Below are 22185 nucleotides of genomic sequence, written 5' to 3'. Positions count from 1 at the left end.
GCCAAGATGTTCACACTACTAAAGAAAATACTATTTAATATTACGGCTACGTCAGTTCATAAGTATTATCACCCACTTATCTGACTGCATCGTAATTAGGCACCTTCACCAGAAAATATCACCTGACAATGGTTCTTATATAACTAGTCAAAACACCTCTACTCCATAGAATACATATATTAAACCTTTTCTGTTTTAAGGGGAAAACAATTGAACCTTTTAAAAGGAGAACACTTTACATTAAATCATTAACCTTCACTGAGAATGCTCAATCATTCAGATGCACGATGATAGGTATCCTGGAAGTAATATTCGTATCAAAGCAAGCCATGCAGAGATGGCCTAGCAAAAGACAGTTAACCCACACACTTTGTTGACCTTCCACAAGGTTTAGTCACCATAGATTGGGTAACCAATCACACAGTATGAGCCCCAGGTCTGAAGACCAACACAAAGCGCCTACGACCTTGTATATATACTACAAAAACCCTCTTCCTTCTTCATCCAAAGGACACTCAGATGTCAAAAAGCTCTTTGAACTTCCTGCCCAGGATGAGCACCAGCTGCATCAACTCCAGCACCCCACCTGTTCCCAGGTCTTGGGACCACCACCATATCTTCAGGGAAAAGAGCTTTGATGAATCCAGGGGTCTTCAAAAGACGGCGGCCAGTCATAAGAGGATAAACATCCTCTAGAAAGTAATAAGCATGGCCTGCAGACATACCCTGCAAATACCCATTGCATAAATTTAAGTGACTTTTGTAAGAGAAATGTGTTATTTAACAAAAAATGTTCTTCTCTGGGCATGTGCATACCAGAAGATCCACCCATGGACTGCTTCCGACAATGATGGAAAAACCTAGAAGCACCTGAAAATACAAGAAAGCATCAGAGAGCATAGCAATGCAACTCAAAAACCTGGACATCACAATAACATTTATCTAGAACTCAAAAGCTTAAATAGTCAATAGCAATCTGGTATATGAGCCTACACAGTCGATTCTTCAGTGACTGTTCTCAGCACAGGAGGTTGCATCTTTGAATGCCTCTTAGACGAATCGGAAAGGTCCGACCTGAGTTTCTTACCGGTATTCCCCGAAGGGCATGCAGAATTTGAAGCAAAATTGACTACTGTGCAAAGTCTGAAACCTCACCTGCCCAGCACCAATGGCGGCCCAAGGGGCACTACACCTGCATCTGATGTATGAACTCCAACACTAGCCCAAATCGTACTTTCTGAAACTCCAAATGTCACTGTTTGGGTATTCTCTACGCTTGTAACTTGTGGACGAGCTTTGGACCTATCGACGGTGTGGACATGACACCTCATGGTAGGGGGCTAACGTTATGCGAAGGGTCATGTGGACTACCATCTCATGGTAGGGGACTTATCTACACCAAGGGCCGGTAGGGTGGGTCTAGTAGACTGGGGACTTTGGTATGTGCTCAAATTCAAAGTACGGTATTCTAGTTGGCGTGGGGACGTCATGTCTACACTCATAATGACCACCAGCTACAAGCTTAATGAAAGGGAGATTGTCCAATACATTTTGTGCATTGCATGGCATACCTACATGCTTAGACTGTTTTCGCATGAACAATTTTAGTACCTGCAAGATCTGTATATGTGATTTATGAGAAGGGACGCCCTCCCATGAACCGTGCACGTGAATACATTTTCTAACTTTGCTTGTGGTTTGTAGGCAAGTGGTAGGTGTGACTCTAAACTCTTTGTTTATGCTTGTTAGAGTTATTGCTCATTTTTCGGCTTTGCAAGTTCACACTATTAAAGTGTGCCCAGGCAGGTTATAAGTGAGTTTGGATGTTCACGCTTCATTTAAGTGTGGGCAAACATGTTATAAGTGAGTTTGGGCACTTCTTAGATGGTGGCCGGCCAAGCTCACATAAAACACGCACCCATTTATTAAAATGGTGTGGACAGCATAGTAGGCATCCTCTCCACTTATGGGAGAGTGGGGCCTCAGGTGAGGTGGCCCACCCTCTCTTTGTATGGAAAGACTACTCTCTAGCTGCTATCTCATGGATATCTACCTGCTGAAAATGCTTTTGAGCATTTCTATCGTCAACAATTCAACCTAAAGGTGATTTGTACTTGCAAATTACAGCAAGTACACTGGTAAGAAGAGCTTTGCTTGTTGTGCACCGCCAAGTAAAGAGAGAGCCTGACGTCTGAGTTAGTGTCCACTGGGAAGAAGCCCTTGCTAAGGACACTTCAATCACGTGCACCTTGCACTGGGAGCACTTGGATGCTGCGTGGACATTCTGCACATACTCTTGAGAGCAAGGACTCCAGGCCATACACTATGCAAATTTGTGAGCACACCTCCAGGTGTAAGTTGCCAATGCACCGCCGAGCCGATACAGCACAGTTTGGTCATACAAGTCCCAGGCAGACATTGTAACCCACTTGTATGATTCAAAGCCGTATGCCAGTTCCAAGTGCTTATTACCGAGCACCGGAATCCGGGTCCATGGAGCCATGGTCCATCCCGTCAAGGATGGGTGTAAAACCTTGGTCTCGGGCACTAGCAAATAAGACAACATTTATAATGGGAAAAATGGGACTACAAACTACTGGGCAACTACGCTGCCCATTGGACTGCCTTAGAGCGCCCAATTGTAAATGCCTAACCTTGGCGTTGGCCAAAACCATAGTGCACAAGGAAAAGCGGACTGTACGTCAGCCACCCTTTCCATGATCAGCCTTAGGTAAGGTCAGTGTAACATGCGGAAGCTTGATGGATAGAATCAGTACTTCAATGGACAGAATTCAGAAATCTTTCATGACGAAGATATCACAAAATATAGAGAGATAAGTGCAGATAGATAGATATATATATATATATATATATATAGAGAGAGAGAGAGAGAGAGAGAGAGAGAGAGAGAGTCAAACATAGTATTGGGTATAGGGGCCCCCACCACGAATGGTGTATTTGCTTTATTAGAATGATGCAAATCTACTTCCCCTTGGCTGTCTTGGCCCTTGGAATCCTTCAACCGAATGAATAAACAGCCTATGCTATTTATAGTGCTTCTATGCTGGTCAGTGGGTCCATGAGGGGCAGTCGGCCTGTTTTATTTCTCCCACGACCTGAATCTGGCCCTTTTTGGTAGCGCTTTTCACACCAATTAACTGGCCGCCTTTCTGGCCAGGCTGTCCAGCCTGCACATGGCTGGGCTGGCTGCTGGGAAGCCACTGTGCCCTGGCCGCCTGGCTGTGCAAGCCTCTAGGGATGGCCTCCGTCGCTGGCCGGCTGTCTGACCAAGCCCATAAGGGCTGGCTGACAGGCTTCCCAGGGCCATTGGCTAATGGCCATGGGCCTCTGGACCCTTAGGGTGGCCTAAGGCCTACCCCACGCCCACTCGAGGGATACAACCCCTTCCTTGGGGTACACATGCTCTAAGACCCAAATGCCTGGTATCTAGCTACAAGCCGAACACCCGGAACACCCAACATCATTCCAAAGGGTGACTTACAGTACGGACTGGCACTGCTTCATGTGCATGACAATGCACACCTGACCAAGACCATATACGGGACTTGTACACCTGACCTTTGGACGCTTAAGAGTGGAACCCTGGCTGACTCATCCTGGAGTGGGACTCACATGGGACAAGTTTCCACTCCAAGTCCTGCACCTGTTGTACAAATACGTCCACATGTCATCCAAGCGTGGGATGCATGTGACAGTCAGGTAGGTCAGCCAGCCAACCAAGCACCCGTGCGTTTATTTAAATGTAGCTAGCCCCCCTTTCTCTCCATCTTCAGATCGCTAGCTCAAGTGCATTTGGCACTTAAGCTAGCCTATCCAACGAGAGCAGCTGGTGCAGCCAGAAAATGCAGCAGACCAGCCTAAAAAAAGTGAGCTGGGCAGCAGCAGGAGTCTGAGGAGCTTTGGTGCATTCCAGTCCTGCAGAGAGTAACACAGGTCCTTGTGTGTTTCAGTCCTCCAGTAGAGAAACGCTAGTCTACAGTTGGTACAGTCCCAAATCAGTCCATTGTACTTCACTTTGCATCTGCAGCAATTAAGCAAATACACCTTGCATCTGCAGCAATCAAGCAAATACACTTTGCATCTGCAGCAATTAAGCAAATACACCTACAGTTGGAGTCCCCTCGGTGGGTTATTGGGACCCTAATCGAAGCACTCTCTCCCTTATTCCTTAATTCTGTGATTGAACACTTGACTGCCGTTGGTAAACACGATCAATCTTCCACACATGTAACAAAGCGCACAAGAAGATGAGCCTTCAAATAAGGAGCCTCCCAATGATGACCTTTAGGAGGCACCTCTTCTCTGAAACTACCCCTGTAGAAAAATCTTCATAAGCAGCAGCACATTCATGTGCAAGCCACTACCTATAACTTCTTCAGTTCAGACACAAGTGGTATGGAGTACAGGATAGCATTCAAAGGAAAAACTCCTCAGTAGTTGCCACCCTCCGTGATGGATAGCCAAACAAGAATCAAATTAATTCAGGTATACTGGCCAAATCCACCAACCAAAAAGGCTATGCCCATATTCCAGCTGGGGACAGGTGGCTGAAATAGCTGCAATTCTGATGTGACACACCCAAAATAATTGTAGGGCCTTGAAGAAATGTTTGGGCAAACAGGGCCAGTACAATGGCTGCAGATAACACACACACAATTGGGTGGCAACAATGCAAACAAAAGGCAACCAACAGCATGGTGGACCAAACATGTTGTCGACTGTAACTTGCTGCATGTTCAGTTTGTGGATGGCTTTCTGCTGTTCATTACTTGTCCACCATGCAGCTGGCACTGGATAGCTAAATCTCACTGTCAAGAAACAAACTTTCACCTTTGCTTTTATGAAGAGAAACACGAACCCCCACCATGTGAAGAGACATGAAATGTAAATAATGCACAGAGACATGGATCTAACAGCATACTACCATGAGAAATTCCCACAATCAACTCTACTGAAGCAATAAAACTATGTCCTGCTAACTCAGGCATAGGATCAAATGGGAATAAGGAAAAAAATGGTTGGCACGCTTACCCATGGTAAGTATGGAGCAGTAAATGTGAACAGTCCAAGGAAACTCATGTGTACATGTGGATTGCGTTTACTCCAGACGTATACCTGCACAATCATTTAATACAGCAAGACATCACAGAAAAATCCAAGCTCTAGTAAAATCCATCGAAACAAAAAAAGGTTCTTCACCTTAACATCAATATGAGCATATAAAACTAACCATCATGAAAGTAAGGGAATTGCTCAGAAACAATATTTTTGCCAAGGACTCAGACACCAGTTGAAACATCCCACCAAGAAGAACAATTCCCGTCAATAAGCTTCCACCAAAAAACAGCATGTAGAAGAAGTCTGCAGTACGACCCCTGAAAGATGTCTCCTCAAGCAGTTTGCAGTAGCGTGCCAAGAAAAACATGTGGAATAGGAAATCCAAATCTGGAAAAGCCAAAATTCAACCAGCAGATCAACACACTGAAGAATGGGTACTATGTTGTGATACCCACAAAGAAATGCTGCAAGAACTGTACAACACTGTATATGGACAGGAAGCATAAAGGAGAAAAGAAGATCACTGCTGAATATCACCAAAAAAGGTAGTACATCACGTGGAGCAACATGAGGGAGGTCCCGTAGATGCTGCCTATCACTGCAGAAGCTGAAAAGAGAGATGATCTGAAGGAAAAGGGAGCCAGCCCTTTTATACTACCTTTGTATGCTGGTCGGCCAGCTGTAGCAACCCGACACCATGGCTGTAGCGAAAAAATGCTATAAAATGCCTAAAAAATACCAAAAAATGGTAGAAAAAATGTTGAATAATCTCTGCTAAGATATGCCAATGCAGGGCTTCATATGGAACCAGATACAAGCATGAATATGCATGGGAAAGTCCATCTGGGGATGAAATAATTTCCAACACCTCCTCTTCAACGCCAGATGGGTGGACCATGTCCGTTCAAAAATCCTCCAAAGAGTCTGAAGGAACAACCTCCTCATAAAAGGCACAAAGCTCACGAAGATATGGTACATCTGAATACCGAGAAGGTCTCCGAAAGAAGCCACGAGAAGATCGAGAAGATATCAAAGACAAAACAACAGGATCAATCTAGAGAGAGAAGCCCTCAAGAGATGGAACAATAGATAGCTCCGAAAAAATGTGGTACCTCCTCTACATATGCAACAAGTATCGGGACCGAAGTAGAATCCTCCTCTGAAGAAGAGGAAACTGAAACAACCACTGGAACAAACTAATCATCACTGATAGCTGAATTTGCCAGGTTCGAAGTAGGAACAGGCTCCAAGATAGTGGAAAATGCCTCCTCTGAAACATAAGAAGGAGAAGCAACTGCCAGGAGAGAAGCCGCCAAAGTAGGAAGCTCCAAAATATGTGAGGATATCTCAACAAAATCATCCACCTGTTCTGTAGAAGAACCTTTATCCTCCTCTGAAAGAGAGGAGAGAGAATCTCCAATAATAGCATCAGCATGAAATAGCATAAGGGAAGGAAGATACTCATCTACAGGCATTGGAAGAACTAATAAGGTCTCTGTCAAAAACTCCTGTAAATAATCCTCTACGGCACTGACTCCTGAATCAAAAGTCTCCTGTGTGACCACCAGGATGGACTCTTCCTACTCCTGTTAAGATGAAAGAACAAGGGGATCATAGACAACAAGAAAAGCCATCTTAGCATGAGACTTCGTACTCTCCTCTGTCGTTGTTGAATTATCTGAGCCATCTATCGTGGGTGAAGTGTCTGAGTCATCAGAGGAGGACTCCTGCTTTGCTTTAGCTTTGGCTTTAGCTTTGCGGGAAGCAGCCTGTCAGGCAAAACATTTGGCCTCTGAATGACCAAGTCGGCCACAAAACTCACAAGATTCCTTCATCCTGGAATCCTTGATGCTGATAGAATTGTCAGAATCATCATCGTCAGAAGATGACTTTGAGGTGACTTTCTGATTGTTGTTGTTGGAGTTCCCTTTTCCACCTTTACCTTTGCCTTTGCCTTTGCCTTTGCCCTTGCCCTTGTCAGAGGCAACAAAAGCGGACTCCGACTTGCCTTTTCCGCAAAGCATACACTTGTCGTGGAGATAACTCACGACTTCCTCAAAAGGGGGGAGAGGCTCACGGAAATAAATATTATCCCTGAAAGAATCAAAGGAAGCAGGCAACTTACCGAGAAGTTTATGGATGGGATTGTTGATGGTGCTCCCGTACTCCTCAAGTTGCAGCTTGATACAGGAGAACTCTCCAATCTTCTCAATCAAGTTATCTGACTCAGTGACGGTAAGCTTCTCCAGATCTGACTCCAATTTGGCAATCTTCATTGTAGAAACTCTCGCATACCTCCTCTGGATCTTTGTCCAAGCATTACTCCGAGAGGAGACAAACTGTGCCTGTATGGATGGAGTCATGCAATGGATGATGATAAGACGAGCCAGAGCATCCAATATGCTTCGCAAAGCATGGTCCACCAAATGAGGTGTGGAGATAGCCATCCACACACCAGCTCCTTCCAGCAACAACTGAGTGTAGAAAGACCAAGTATGATAGTTGGTTGCTGTAAGGAGTCACTGACTTGGGGAGGAGGATTGTAGGATGGTATGTGTGCAGGGGTGGAAGCAAGACTTGGATGAGGGAAACTCAGAGAGGAAAGATTGGGAATAGGAACCACCTGTGGAGCGGCGGGAGTAGGGGATCTAGGCTATGATGGAGCGGGAGAAGAGATAGGAGAAGGAATGGTTGTAGAGAAGTGGTCTCCTGAAGCCATGTCTGCTGAACAAAGTACCTCCTCTCAAGCTGTGCACAGCGAGAGAAAGAAGAAAGAAAGGGAAGGGAAGGGAGGGAGGGAGGGAATCTGAAAATAGAAGCAAACTATCTCAGGGTTCCTATCCTCAGCACCTATGAGGAGGATTTCAGCTAATAACAGTAAAATTGCAGAAGCTATGCAGAAAACAAAGCCTTCAGTAGCAAAACGCAACCACTCTGTAGAAAGAAATTGCAGCACTTGAGGCAATCCCGAGAGAAAACGCAGCTCCACATGAAAACGCAGGTTACTGATGAAGCAAGCGCAGCAAGTGAACAACTCCTATATGCTATAAACAGTCAACAGCAGCATGGGAATAGAAAACGCAGGTCCCTGTAGATGTTTCCCGCTCTGATTCCATGAAAGAATGGGTACTATGCTGTGATACCCACAAAGAAATGCTGCAAGAACTATACAACAATGTATATGGACAACAAGCATAAAGGAGAAAAGAAGATCATTGCTGAATATCACCAGAAAAGGTAGTACATCACGTGGAGCAACATGAGGGAGGTCCCGTAGATGTTGCCTATCACTGCAGAAGCTGAAAAGAGAGATGATATGAGGGAAAAGGGAGCCAATCCTTTTATACTACCTCTGTATGCTAGCTGCAGCAGCCCAACAGCATGGCTATAGGAAAAAAATGCTATAGAATGCCTAAAAAATACCAAAAAATGGTAGAAAAAATGCTGAATAATCTCTGCTAAGATATGCCAATGCAGGGCTTCATATGGAGCCAAATACAAGCCTGAATATGCATGGGAAAGTCCATCTGGGGATGAAATAATTGCCAACACACACCGCTTCCACCACCTCTCTCAATTTGTTTGTTAAAAATAAGACAATGAAGATTTCGCCTCTGTCACCTACAATTACAAGAGAGAATTAAAAACCCTGGGAAGTCATCCTTTACCAACATACATATGGTAAGGCTAAACTCTCTTCCCATACAAGAAAACTTTCCTTTTTTTGACACCTATTCCAACTTCTCTTGTTCCATTTCTACTGTGGAGCTGTGATGATTGATGAATTGCCAATGTTTATGCTTATGGATTTGCTTAACATTCAATGATAAGCCTCTACGCACATTGTTCATCCCGCAGCAATAACCTAGCGTTAGAGCCCAACACTCAATCATTGGAGGACACCCCCATTGTTTGTATGGTCTGATGTGTGTATCCTGCAGATGGGCATGGTGGTCGCCACACCTACACATCACTAACTTGCCCATCCATTGTCAACCTTCATCGGTGAACAAAGGTCAACTCTAGCATGGGAATATTGGTCATCAAAGATCACACCTCTGCTTAGAGAGACAGTTTTCCTAACAATTGTGCAAGGTGTTCGCTCCAACCTGCCAAGCTGCTCAATCAAGGGCTTGTCCTACAGCTTGTCTGCTGTCTTGGCTGGCAAATATTTGGAAGAATGTTACCCACTTGTGATACTCTGGTGTGTAAGTGACTTTACTAAAAACAGGGAGAAACACCGTTCCCAATGTTTCCATTTACTTCACATGACCCACTACTCAAATGGACTGTTGAAAGTAACGCTCCCAGTTCTATCTTTATCACTCACCCATCCTAAATTAGGCTATCGTTCCCAGTTATGATAGTCTTGAACACTTACCCAGCCTTCCAAAGTAGAAGAAATTGGTGAACAAACGCCAGTACTGAAAGTGTCGAATGACCTTATCGGAATTGAGGTAGATATGGTATGGAGATATCACCTGCGCCACGAAGTCAAAACAAGATGGGCTATCAGGGAGAAACCGACAAGAAAATAAACCTTACAGCAAGGATGTGCAGTTCAGGGAATACTTGTGATGGCAAACAAAGAGAAGACTAACAAAGACTTACTTCCAAGGCACAGCCCACTGTGGTGAGTATGGATAGGGTTAGGTATGAGCGAGTGATGACGGGCATTTGTTTGTACCAATCTTCTACAATCTGAGCCATTTCAGCGCCCTCCACGCCAAAATATACCAAAGAAGAACCCTACGAAACATTGCAGAAAAAGCTTGGAAAACAAAGGACTTCAAAATACCCTAGAAAGTGCAGAAAACGAGGGAGCCTATAACAACCCACAACACACAGATCATGCAGAAAAACAATACAAAGAATGCAGCAGCATCGGTATTACAGAAACGCTAGACTTCATCTCAACTGACAAAGATGCACAAAAGCCTCAGCATGTATTTCTGGATACCTTGCTTGTGAATGGCAACCAGAGCGCAAAAATCTTAAAATTTCACAGATTTCGAGCTTTTGCCCTGCGAACTTAGGGGGAATAGAAACCCTACTTGACAAATTGTGCGCAGAAGAGAAGAAAGGCATGGGATTGCAAAATACCTGTTGTTAGTGGTGCGGATCTGAGGTACCGACCGTGTGGCGATGTAGTAGACGAAGGTCGGTCAAAACTCTAGCCTTCGTCGGTAGATATGATTTTATTGATCTGAACACAGCACGAAATTTGTGTGTTGCCACATGCTTCAAAGTAAAAAGCTTATATAGTCTTAGCCTTAGTCTACGTTATTATCATGATCGTTTTCAACGGTCGTACTATATAAATAATAATTCTTACAATGAGTGAATAATGTAAATCATTAATTATTTTGAAAGAGGTTCAAAATATAACCTTTGAAGTTACAAAAAGCTAAATGCTTTTCTCTTTAACCCCCACCTCCTTACAACTTACAATTTCTTGGGGAGCTTGGATGATCGCACGTCTTTTCTCAATGGCCTAAGCAGTCTTAGCGAGATAAATCTAGACATTTCGCTACAGACACGAGCGAGATAAGGGCACGATATCACGAGACGAGGCATCAGTGGGCCATCTTCTCATGTTCGATGATGAAGAAGGGCACTCGCCTGAGTACATCTATGGTAACCATTTCTAGCCCTTAGTAGAGAAGAAGAAGAGTAATCATAACAGTGACTTGTGCATGATGATGGCCGTGAGGTTATTTTTACTAGTGGGCTCATTGGCATTATCCATGGAGATGATAAGCAACAAAACAACGATCCAGAACAAGAATCAGCAGGCCAGTCCCATCCTCCATTACACCATGATGAAGGAGCCAGCAAGAATGGTTAAAAACGATGTGATTGTATTGAATAAAAGACTTATATCATGGGAATTTGAGTCATTAATATTAAAAATAACTATGGTTTTAGTTTCTTGTTTGTCTTTTCAGTTGACAGATATATTTTTTTTAGAGGCATTAATCTGCTTCCGTGCATGCACATGTTATATTTTAAGCACTGTTGTTGAGGCCCACCAAGGTGCCTTCGTGCACTTGTTTTATTTTGAGCACTGTTGTGGGTGCCGTGCGCGGGCACTGCACCTTCAACCGCCCATCATGACTACCAACGTGTAAGGACATGGCCGTCCAAACTCCATCCGTGTGTCATTGAGACCTCCGATAACCTATTGTTAGCATTATCCCCCCTTTTTCGGTTGGCTCACATAGGTATGCACTCTGTCATCTGATGCAGCCCTGGTTCTTTACAATCTACTTGTCATCTCTTAATCACCTTTGCCTACCGATCGAGTTTATCACTACAGCATCAGCTTCCATCCATCGCTCCTTTGGTATTCATCAACCCACTGTAGCCATCCATAGCGGTGATCAAACCATGTCAGATGCTACAATGTTTCAAACATTTAGTGTTGATCTTCAGCTCAGTTTATCCCAAGCTGACCATGATCGATAGGAAGCCCAACAATCGTACACAAAAACAAATAGGACATGTCTCTTTTTTTGTACCATGAGGGACAAGTGTTCATAGTACACCTAACAATAAGTGCATACAATGGATAGAGTCCCGTTGTCCATAGGAGCCCATTATAGAAGCGTGTTTACCACAGAACCAAGTTCAATTCTTCTACATTTGGACGAGGAGCATAGGACATGGGGAGAGATAAGAAGCCAAAGGAATCCAGAAAGGGTATTCACACAACATGCTCGGCCTAGATGATCTTGAGTTAGAGGACAAGTTCTATTGAAACCATGCAATCCAACCCCATAGGGCAAGAGATCCCATATCCTGAAATAGAGGGTTTCATGCAACCACCTCCTTATGTTCCATTGCCATGAGATTATGGAGAAGACATACTAAGGATGACATTTAAAATAGGAAGGGGGGTTACATAGCACCTAGAGGCTCAAAGTTGGGTAAAACTAAGTCAATCCACATCTTAAGGATGATGATGACTAAATTTTATAGATATGAAGATCCCATTCAATACCTAGAGAAGTTTGATCAAATTTGTGAGGCCATGGGAAGGATTGATGATTCCTTCATTCCGACTTTATCTTAAAGGCAAAATAGGCCAATGGGTTAGTTCTCTAAATCCACTTTAGAAGGCCAGCTACTACGAGGTCTTAAAACTAGTGGGATTCTTTCCCAATGGAGCTAGATGAATCCCTATCGCACAGATCTATAACCTCCAAGCAAGAGGACGGTGAAACAATGTGGGACTATATTGCTAGAACCAAGTATCTCCAAATGAGATGCAATCCCCAAGAAAGACTAGATGAATTATCGCTCATCGATTGATTTATGATCGGTGTCAAGAGAAAGATGCTTCATGACTCCATCCTTAAAAATGAAAATTGGGACCTTGTAGATCATCATCCCCAAGGTGTAAGGTAATTGGCACTTAGTGGGTTTACACTACCACATAAATGGCTACACCCTCTTGCTTACCCCTCACCACAACACATTGAGCCCCTTACTCTGCTAGACACCTGCACCACATGTCTAGAACCCCAGAACCAAAGCCTAGAAAGAGGCCTCCCTTTGGTTACCAGATACAAATGGGAAGGGAAGAAACTAGGATAGGTGGTGGGGTCTGAGGGTCACTCGTGTGGTAGTATTGTTCTGAGATTACCTCATCCCTATGATCATGGTGATGAATAAGGATGAAAAAGCTTGATTTATGTGGACCAAGTTGAGTTTCCCTTAGGAACAGAATCTATTTATAGTGGTACGCTACTTTCCCACCATACACTTCTAAATTCTCCTCCCAAGATTTGACATTATATAGTGACATTACGAAGTTTCCACCTAGGGAGACATTATTCTCTTAGGGGATTTCAATGCATGGACTAAGAGTCTCTAGGACCAACCCCAAGACATTGACATGGATTCGAGTATCTTGGGAATGATAACAACAGGACTCACGCATTTCGAGGTTTGCATTGGATATATAAAACCTACCCTGAGAAGCTTAGTCACCTCTTCCTTAAGTACTTCCATTTGTACCTCTCCTTCCTTGAGAACAATATGCAGATCCTCACCTTTGAATCCCCTAATCTCCTTATAAGAGGTGATGAAAAGATTAGGAAACTTCTTGAGCATGTCGGTGTACCCCTTTCTCTCCTCTTTTGTAAGATCTTTACTCAACATTTTTTTGAACAAACTCCTCCATCACACTAGGAATCACTTTTGGTAACTTTCATGAATTCCTAAATTTCCTCATACATGCCTTCATATCCTTCATCTTGCAAAATTTGATTCAACTATATATCCTTATTTTCAACATGTTCTTCTTTCTCCTTAAGCAAGAAAGATTCTTCTGCTATATCCTCGAAATTTGAATCAATGTCATAGTCATCCTCTTCTGCATTACTGTCCTTAGTTGAATCAGTCTCGTCTTCCTCATTGTCATCCTCGAAATTTGAATCAATGTCATAGTCATCCTCTTTTGCATTACTGTCCTTAGTTGAATTAGTCTCGTCTTCCTCATTGTCATCCTCGGTCTCAATAGGTGACCTATCCATATCAAACTTTTTCTTAATACCTTTCTTGCCATAGATAGTAATGGTTCCTCTCTTCCAATCTTGGATAGCACCCATTACCCTTAACCATGCTCTATAAGTGGAAAAGAACCTAATCCTACCAGCATAACATGGCAATTCACATGCACTGTCACACCAAAGACTTTGATCTCTAATCCTTTGGTGACTCTCGCAAACATCTCACCTTAGCATGATTTTCTAATCTAATTCTAAAACCTGAGACACCTGTCGTATCCAATCCAAGCCTCTCTGCACATGTATGAGTAATAACACAAACCTTAGCACCACCATTCACATATGCCTCTCCAATGTTTTTCCCTTGATACCATGCATCCACAACATGACATACATCCAGAAGCTCATCCACCTACTAACACTCACTGATCCCTTCCTTGGCTTCTTTCCTATGGGATTCACCAACCTCTTCCAATCCCTCAACTTCGAGCACAACTCCATCAACTATCCAAAAGAGGTATCAACCTTCTTGTTGAGCATGTCCATTTTAAGATTACAATCCTCTTGCCCCTCCCCAAGTGGAAGGTCTGGAGGCATGATAATGTTTCCTTGGATTCCTCTTCTTCTTTTTAGCTGTTGCTTCATCATCCCCTTGTATCTGTTTCCCTTTCTTTTTTCTAGGTCATGCACCATTAATCTCTTGTCCTCTTGTCCTCTTGCTAACATTAGCTTTTCTTTCCTCAATTTGGATAATGCTCACCATGGCTTTCCCTTTCTCTTCCGGAGTAAGACCACTAGGACCTGCTCTTTCTTTAATCTTCATTGCATAATCATTGGCCTTGTTGTTCAAATTTGGAGGTAAAGGGAACATATTACCTCCTATTCTTGGAGGCTTATCACACATATTACCTCTCCTATTTTGGAGGTAAAGGGAACATACTACCTCCTATTCTTAGAGGCTCATCACACATAGGCCAGGTATGTCCCCACTCCGCAATTATAACATTGATATTGTTCCTTTTCTCTTCCACCATACATTCCTTTGCTTCTTCCTACAGTTGACTCAATTTGGCCTTTAAACGGATAGGTCCGAGCTCCACTATAAGGCCCTCTTCCATACATGCCTCTTCCTCTACCACCATCACCAACCATGTTTATGTTCATGTTCATGTTTACCATGTCATGCATGTCCTTCGCAAGTTGATCATCCTTAAATGACCTAGTAACCACTTTAGATTCCTGTTCACCTTTATTGGTGCAACCTCTCAAGTTAGCAATTTGGGTTTCTCCTCAACTCCAACCTCCACCTTGTGTCCTGTCTCCATACCAATCCAGCCCAATTTGCATTTTCCACTCTTTCTCTCTTGCTATGGTAATTGCACCATTAAATGTTTGAGGCTTCTTGAGCTCCACCTTCAACCTAAGACTCCCTTTCAAGCTAGCAATAAACTTGTTTTTCTTAAGCATACCTGGGGGAACTTCAACCTTTAAAGATGCACACCATCTATCCCAGAGTTGACTAAAAGCTTGCAAAAAAATATCCACTGTTTGGTTCTCCCTCTAAGTAAGACCCATAATCTCATGCCATAATTTGATCGGGTCCTCCACCATCCTCAAATGATCCAAAAAAGTGGCCTTGGTTCCATTATACTCTAAAACTACAAAAGGCTGAGTTGCTTGCTGTGTGTAGCTTCATATCCTTTCTCTAAACCATGTCCTAGGTTCCCCTTTCAAAGAAGAAAAAAAAAGGAATCCTCAACATGATTGTGGGATCTTGTTTGTCTAAGATCCAACACTTCATCTCCATCCCTTCCATAAACTGCACTACATCCTCTTTTGGTGGCGAACCACAAAATTCTCGAAAATCTCAAGCCATCTTTCTTCAGCCACTTAGTCTTGTAAGCACTTGAAGAAATTTCCTCAGTGGGGGCACCACGGAGATGAGAGGCATAATGGTAACAAAAAACCTCTATAGTTCATGGCATAGCTCATGGCCTGCACTAACATCTCTAATACACAGTCCACAACTCCAAGAAAACTTAGCTTGAGACTTAATTCCCTCCAGAGTGTGTCTCCCTCTCCCCCTTTCGGCCATCCTCTCCAAAGCTTTTTTCTACCCCACCAGTGCCATCTCCACTCATAAAAGATCAGCCACCGTCCCTTTCCCTCCACCGCCTTCGATGCATTCATCTTCTTCTTCCACGTCTTAGTTGGTAGCAGTCCCCATTCTATCTTTATACCACCTGTTTTCACCAGCTTGTATATGTTCTCCTTAAAAAACAACAAATTAAAAAACTATAGTTAGTAATATGGGACCTTTGCATGCCACCTCGCACTTGGTGACATGGCATGCCACATCATGGAATTGCCACATCAACCATAATAGTGCCACATGTCAAGAGAATGCCACGTGTCATGCACTCATGTGACACATGGCACCTCCTTCCCACCTCCCCTTTTTTTCAAAAACATATTTTTGATGAAAAAGTTAATTTAGTAATTTAGCGAAATAGAATATAGAATTTTAAATAATAAAATATATATAACTTATTGAATAAAAGAATTTAAAATCACTAATTTTAAAGGATTATATTTTAGAATTAGATAAATAATATTATTTTTAAAGTTCATGTTATTCAAATTAAAAAAAATAAATTTTTAAGTTTAATATTTCTTGAAAATATTTTGTTTAGAATAAACCTTTGAATAAAATTTAAAAAAAATACATTATAAAAAAAGCAATTATATAATTATAAAATAAAAGATAAATTTAAAGATATATTTATATATCTAGTAATGATAAATATTTAGACTTGTTAATAAATATTATTAATAATATTAATTTTTAAGTGGATAATAGTTTCTTTAATTATCTTTATGTTTATCTTAATTATCCAATCAATCTTAGATAGGAAATCCAATGAGATTTAAAGTGGATAACCTATTTTTCCTATATAATCACACATCTCTAGTACTATCCCACACTTATCTCTAGTACTATCCCATCATTGAGCCTTTATAATTTTTCTCTCTTAGCTTCCTTAAGAATGGGTTCTCAAAGTCGTAGGAGTCGAAAACGTGATAGGACTAGACTTCCCCCCATCCAGCAAGTTCAAGAGGAGGAGAGGAAAAGGGTAGCTCGTGAGAGAAAGAGAGAGTGGAGAGCACGTCAACGAGCAACACCTTCCGTTGTTGGCGATGATCCAAGCCTTGCTCCTCCTCTTCCACTTCCTCTCCCTCCGCCCTCTTCCCCCCCCCACTACCCCTTAGTTTAGATAATCCACATGAACCCGCCCTTCCTGAGTCCCCTTCTCTTCAACAAGAACCCACCCCCTCCTTTGGGTGCCCATCGTCTGGATAGGAAAGAACTATCAAAGTCAGGGGCACATCGTCGTGACCATGCAATCTTCCATTCCTATTTCAAAGACCTCACACCTTCATCACAGGTATGTGTGCTTGATGCTTTGATCGATCTACCCAACGTGGCCAACTGCAGGGCGCTTTCCGACATTGGAGGTCGAAGAGAGAGGAGAGCTGGCATGGCGGTGCTACAAAGTGTTCGTCATTCCTATATAGTTAACAAGAAGAGGAACTCTACGGACGCTTTGGCTGCTCAATGGGCTATTGTGGCAGCCATAAGTAGCTCCCAAATGAAGGGTAAGGTCATCTCGCATCCTTTCCATAGCACCACGCACTTAGAGTTGGGTTTGGAAAAGGTCATTTGAGGGGCGTAAGCCTTGGTTTGTGAGAGGTACTCACGTCAGTGTGACACATGTTGTCGCTACCATGTTGAGTTCAAACTTTTTTATGATGTGTTCCGTTCTCTTAGTGGGCATAGAGAGTTGCCTTGTAGTCCTCGTGATTTCATCCACTATCTTTTGTGTGCACGCACGGAGGATGCCTAGTTCCATAGGATGCCTTGTGTGGAGAGCAATTGCACATCATGTGGTTCACTTGCACATCTACAGATGGTAGATGTTGATGCAAGTGACCAAGAGATAGTGCCATGGCAACATTATGAGTATGTGACACACCAGCTCCAGAGTGGTTGGACAGTCCACGAAGTTGCAGCTTGTGGACAAACATACACCACATTGTCACTTCACAACCACATTTAGGGAGCAAATCTACCCCTATATACGGCACAGTCATTATGCCAAGTGGCAGGATCGTCAGTTCCGAGCATGCTTGGCAGAGTTTCCTACTGGTGTGGTCGTCTCTATGATTGATTTTGCAGAGAACTACACCTTTACACCTTTTCAGGAGATACTATTTGAGTATTACTTCTCAGAGCAGGTAATGGTTATATTTCATAATATTTGTTTCGTGTTTGAGCTATATTACTTATTTAATTTTTTGTGTCCTAAACGTCTGTATTGCTTACCTCACCAGGTTGCTATTATGGTCCACATTAGCTATCGACATCATGCAGAGGCTCATGTAGATGGGATAGCGAGTATCCCCGAGACCCGTGTCATTATTTGAGAGTATCATTTCTATTTGATGATCGTTCACATGATGCACATTTTGTGCAACACTGTTTTCGTCTCCATGATGATTTTTTACGAGATTGTAGGATCATACAATGGGTTTGGTCGGATGGTTGTGGCACACAGTTCAAGTCGTCACTCACGACAATTCTATTGGCTCTACAGGTAGTACTTATGGTTCTCTTATATTCGTAATTAAACTAAATTCGCTAGAACATCTTAAAGAAAACAATAACTAAGACTTTGTTTTATGGATTTATAGGTGGCATGTGTAGTTTAGTATCCCAGTGATTTGGTCTCACGGGAAGGGAGAGCATGATGGTACGGGCACGTGTGAAACGTGCCCTGAGGCGTCATCAACTCTGCGGCGGCAGGATGCTGAGTGGTTCAGAGATGCGGGCCATGTAGTGGATTGTGGCAGGCCGGTTCTACCAGCAGATTCGACTTCATCGGGGAGTCTTGAGTTCCAGCAGTGGAAGTGGGAGTTAGAGGCATTTCAGTTCTCTCATCTAGTGGTTGCTACCAGGCTCACTCTTGATCGAGTACTGAGCTGAAAACTCAGTTTTCACCCTCGTTTTCGGCTTTGAGTGGATAACCATGAGAGCATTCTAGAGCAGTTGAGAGCTAGAGAGGGTGCTATTGACTAGATCTCTATCTTGATAGTGACTAAACTCAGACTAGCTCTAGGTTAGCTCACTTACATTGTACTTAAATTTTTTGGGAGTGACTAATCTCAGAATAGCTGGGGTAGCTCATTTTCATAATATCTTGATCTTTTGAGTTAGTGGCTAAACCTAGAGTGGCTGTGTTAGCTCACATTCTCATGTACTTAGTTGATGTTTATATCATTATGAGTTTTCTCATTATTAAGTATCATTGCATTTTAGTTGATGTTCATGGTTTTTTGATTTTTTAACACTTTGGCTATCATATCGTTTGTTGAAAATCACCATCACCATATTGTTTGTTGAAAATCACCAAACTTTACAAGCAAGCACTGGGCGCTAATTACTAACCCGAACATGCTCTGATCATGACCAAACTTTGCAAGCATGTGGGGGTGGGCCCCCCCACATGCTTGAAAAGTTGGGTCCCCATTGGATCATGTTTGGGTATGATGGTATGGGGAAGGCCCGGATTTTCCATGGCCTTTAAGCACCAAGAAACTTGAAAAATCCACACTGGGCGCTAATTACCAATCCAAACATGCTCCAATTGTGACCAAACTTTGTAAACATGTGGGGGTGGGCCCCTCCCACATTCTTGCAAAGTGGGCCCCTCCCACATTCTTTGCAAACATATGGGGGTAGGCCCCTCCCACATTCTTGCAAAGTTTGGTTCCCACCGGAGCATGTTTGGGTATAATGGTATGGGGAAGGCCCGGATTTTCCATGGCCTCTTAAGCACCAAGAGACTCGAAAAATCCGCACTGGGCGCTAATTACCAATTCAAACATGCTCTGATTGTGACCAAACTTTACAAGCATGTGGGGTGGGTTCCCCCTACATGCTTGCAAAATTTGGTCCCCATCGGAGCATGTTTGGGTATGATGGTATGGGGAAGGCCTGGATTTTCCATGGCCTCTTAAGTGCCAAGAGACTTGAAAAATCCGCACTGGGCGCTAATTACCAATTAAAACATACTCCGATTCTGACCAAACTTTGCAAGAATGTGGGGGTGGGTCCCCCCCACATGCTTGCAAAGTTTGGTCCCCATCGGAGCATGTTTGGGTACGATGGTATGGGGAAGGCCCGGATTTTCCATGGCCTCTTAAGCACCAAGAGACTTGAAAAATCCGCACTGGGTGCTAATTACCAATTAAAACATACTGCGATCATGACTAAACTTTGCAAGCATATGGGGGTGGGTCCCCCCCACATGCTTGCAAAGTTTGGTCCCCCCCACATGCTTGCAAAGTTTAGTCCCCATGGGAGCATGTTTGCAAAACTTTGTAAGCATGTGGGTCCCCCCCACATGCTTGCAAAGTTTGGTCCCCATGGGAGCATGTTTGGGTATGATGGTATGGGGAAGGCCCAGATTTCCTATGGCCTCTTAAGCACCAAGAGACTTAAAAAATCCACACTGGGCGCTAATTACCAATCCAAACATGCTCCGATTATGACCAAACTTTGCAAACATGTGGGGGTGGGCCCCTCCCACATGCTTGCAAAGTTTGGTTCTTATCGGAGCATGTTTGGGTATGATGATATGGGGAAGGCTCGGATTTTCCATGGCCTCTTAAGCACCAAGAGACTTGAAAAATCCGCACTGGGCACTAATTAACCAATTCCAACATACTCCGATTGTGACCAAACTTTGCAAGAATGTGAGGGTGGGTCCCCCCCACATGTTTGTAAAGTTTGGTCCCCATCGGAGCATGTTTGGGTACGATGGTATGGGGAAGGTCCGGATTTTCCATGGTCTCTTAAGTATCAAGAGACTTGAAAAATCCACACTGGGCACTAATTACCAATCCAAACATGTTTTGATTGTGACCAAACTTTGCAAGCATGTAGGGGTGGTTCCCCCCCACATGCTAGCAAAGTTTGGTTCCCATCGGAGCATGTTTGGGTACGATGGTATGGGGAAGGCGCGGATTTTCCATGGCCTCTTAAGCACCAAGAGACTTGAAAAATCCACAATGGCCGATCCAAACATGCTCTTATTGTGACCAAACTCTGTAAATTGTGACCAAACTCTGCAAACATGGGGTGGGCCCCTCCCACATACTTGCAAAGTTTGGTTCCCAAATCGGAGCATGTTTGGGTATAATGGTAGGGGGAAGGCTCGGATTTTCCATGGTCTCTTAAGCACCAAGAGACTTAAAAAATCCGCACTGGGCGCTAATTACCAATTCAAACATGCTCCGATTGTAACCAAACTTTGCAAGCATGTGGGGGTGGGTCCCCCCCACATGCTTGCAAAGTTTGGTCCCCATCGGAGCATGTTTGGGTATGATGGTATGGGGAAGGCTCGGATTTTCCATGGCCTCTTAAGCACCAAGAGACTTGAAAAATCCGCATTGGGCACTAATTACCAATCCAAACATGCTCCGATTATGACCAAACTTTGTAAAGCATGTGGGGGTGGGTCCCCCCCACATGCTTGCAAAGTTTTGTCCCCATCGGAACATGTTTGGGTATGATGGTATGGGGAAGGCCCGGATTTTCCATGGCCTCCTAAGCACCGAGACTTGAAAAATCCACACTAGGCGCTAATTACCAATCCAAACATGCTCCGATTGTGACCAAACTCTGAAAACATGTGGGGGTGGGCCCCTCCCACATGCTTGCAAAGTTTGGTTCCCATTGGAGCATGTTTAGGTACGATGGTATGGGGAAGGCCCAGATTTTTCATGGCCTCTTAAGCACTAAGAGACTTGAAAAATCCGCACTGGGCGCTAATTACCAATCCAAACATACTCCGATTATGACCAAACTTTGCATGCATGTGGGGGTGGGCTCCCCCCACATGCTTGCAAAGTTTGGTTCCCATCGGGGCATGTTTTACGATGGTATGGGGAAGGTCCGGATTTTCCATGGCCTCTTAAGCACCAAGAGACTTGAAAAATCCACAGTGGGCACTAATTACTTACCCAAACATGCTCCGATCATGACCAAACTTTGCAAGCATGTGGGGTGGGCTCCCCCCCACATGCTTGCAAAGTGTGGTTCCCCCCATCGGAGCATGTTTGGGTACGATGGCATGGAGATTTTCAACAAACAATATGATAGCCAAAGTGTTAAAAAATTTAAAAAAATCAAGAACATCAACTAAAATGTAATGATACTCAATAATGAAAAAACTCATAATGATATAAATATCAAATAAGAACATCAAAATGAAAATGAGCTACCCCAGCTAGTCTGAGGTTAGTCACTGCCCATAAATCTAAGTACAATGAGTGAGCTAACCCAGCTAGTCTGAGTTTAGTCACTCTATTAACAACGGCAACCCAATCAAAATCATCATCTCTAACTGCTACTGGTCGACGTGCACGTCGAGGCTGCTGTCCACGTCGAGGAGGCTGTGCCGACTGCGGGGGTCATCGAATATCTGCGGGGAGGTCTGCCTCAAAGGCAGGATCATGAGCTGATGCGGTG

At 43.5% G+C, this 22185-nt stretch overlaps 1 protein-coding gene across 3 annotated transcripts; it reads right to left on the bottom strand.

The window, feature by feature from the left end:
* Nucleotides 1–217: 217 nt before the first annotated feature.
* Nucleotides 218–10336, bottom strand: LOC147629837 (derlin-2-like). 3 transcript variants are annotated; one of them, XM_086811364.1, is made up of 7 exons: nucleotides 10183–10336; nucleotides 9691–9828; nucleotides 9461–9560; nucleotides 5252–5466; nucleotides 5053–5136; nucleotides 817–870; nucleotides 218–726 (listed from the first exon to the last, which is right to left on the bottom strand). In XM_086811364.1, the coding sequence occupies exons 2-7, from the start codon at nucleotides 9787–9789 to the stop codon at nucleotides 523–525; spliced, it is 756 nt and encodes a 251-aa protein (XP_086667490.1). In that variant the 5' UTR covers nucleotides 9790–9828; nucleotides 10183–10336; the 3' UTR covers nucleotides 218–522. The 3 variants fall into 3 exon arrangements, with proteins under 3 accessions (XP_086667490.1, XP_086667491.1, XP_086667492.1); XM_086811365.1 differs by having other exon boundaries at nucleotides 9691–9878; nucleotides 10183–10291; XM_086811366.1 differs by having other exon boundaries at nucleotides 10040–10198.
* Nucleotides 10337–22185: the final 11849 nt, after the last annotated feature.

This window comes from Cibotium barometz, chromosome 17 (assembly GCF_041138505.1).
Source record: "Cibotium barometz isolate CiBa-2024 chromosome 17, ASM4113850v1, whole genome shotgun sequence".
NCBI lineage: Eukaryota > Viridiplantae > Streptophyta > Polypodiopsida > Cyatheales > Cibotiaceae > Cibotium > Cibotium barometz.
The sequence above is the reverse complement of the archived record's forward strand: the minus strand, read 5'-3'. Positions and strand labels throughout refer to the sequence as shown.

Bases quoted from the DNA above. Each gene is read 5' to 3' on its own strand.
- LOC147629837 (XM_086811364.1), bottom strand. From the start codon at position 9,789: ATGGCTCAGATTGTAGAAGATTGGTACAAACAAATGCCCGTCATCACT. The intron at 5,137-5,251 runs GTTAGTTTTATA...ATGATTGTGCAG, and splicing joins ATTCCCTTACTTTCATGATG to GTATACGTCTGGAGTAAACG. The intron at 727-816 runs GTATGCACATGC...GGGTATTTGCAG, and splicing joins GTCCATGGGTGGATCTTCTG to GGTATGTCTGCAGGCCATGC.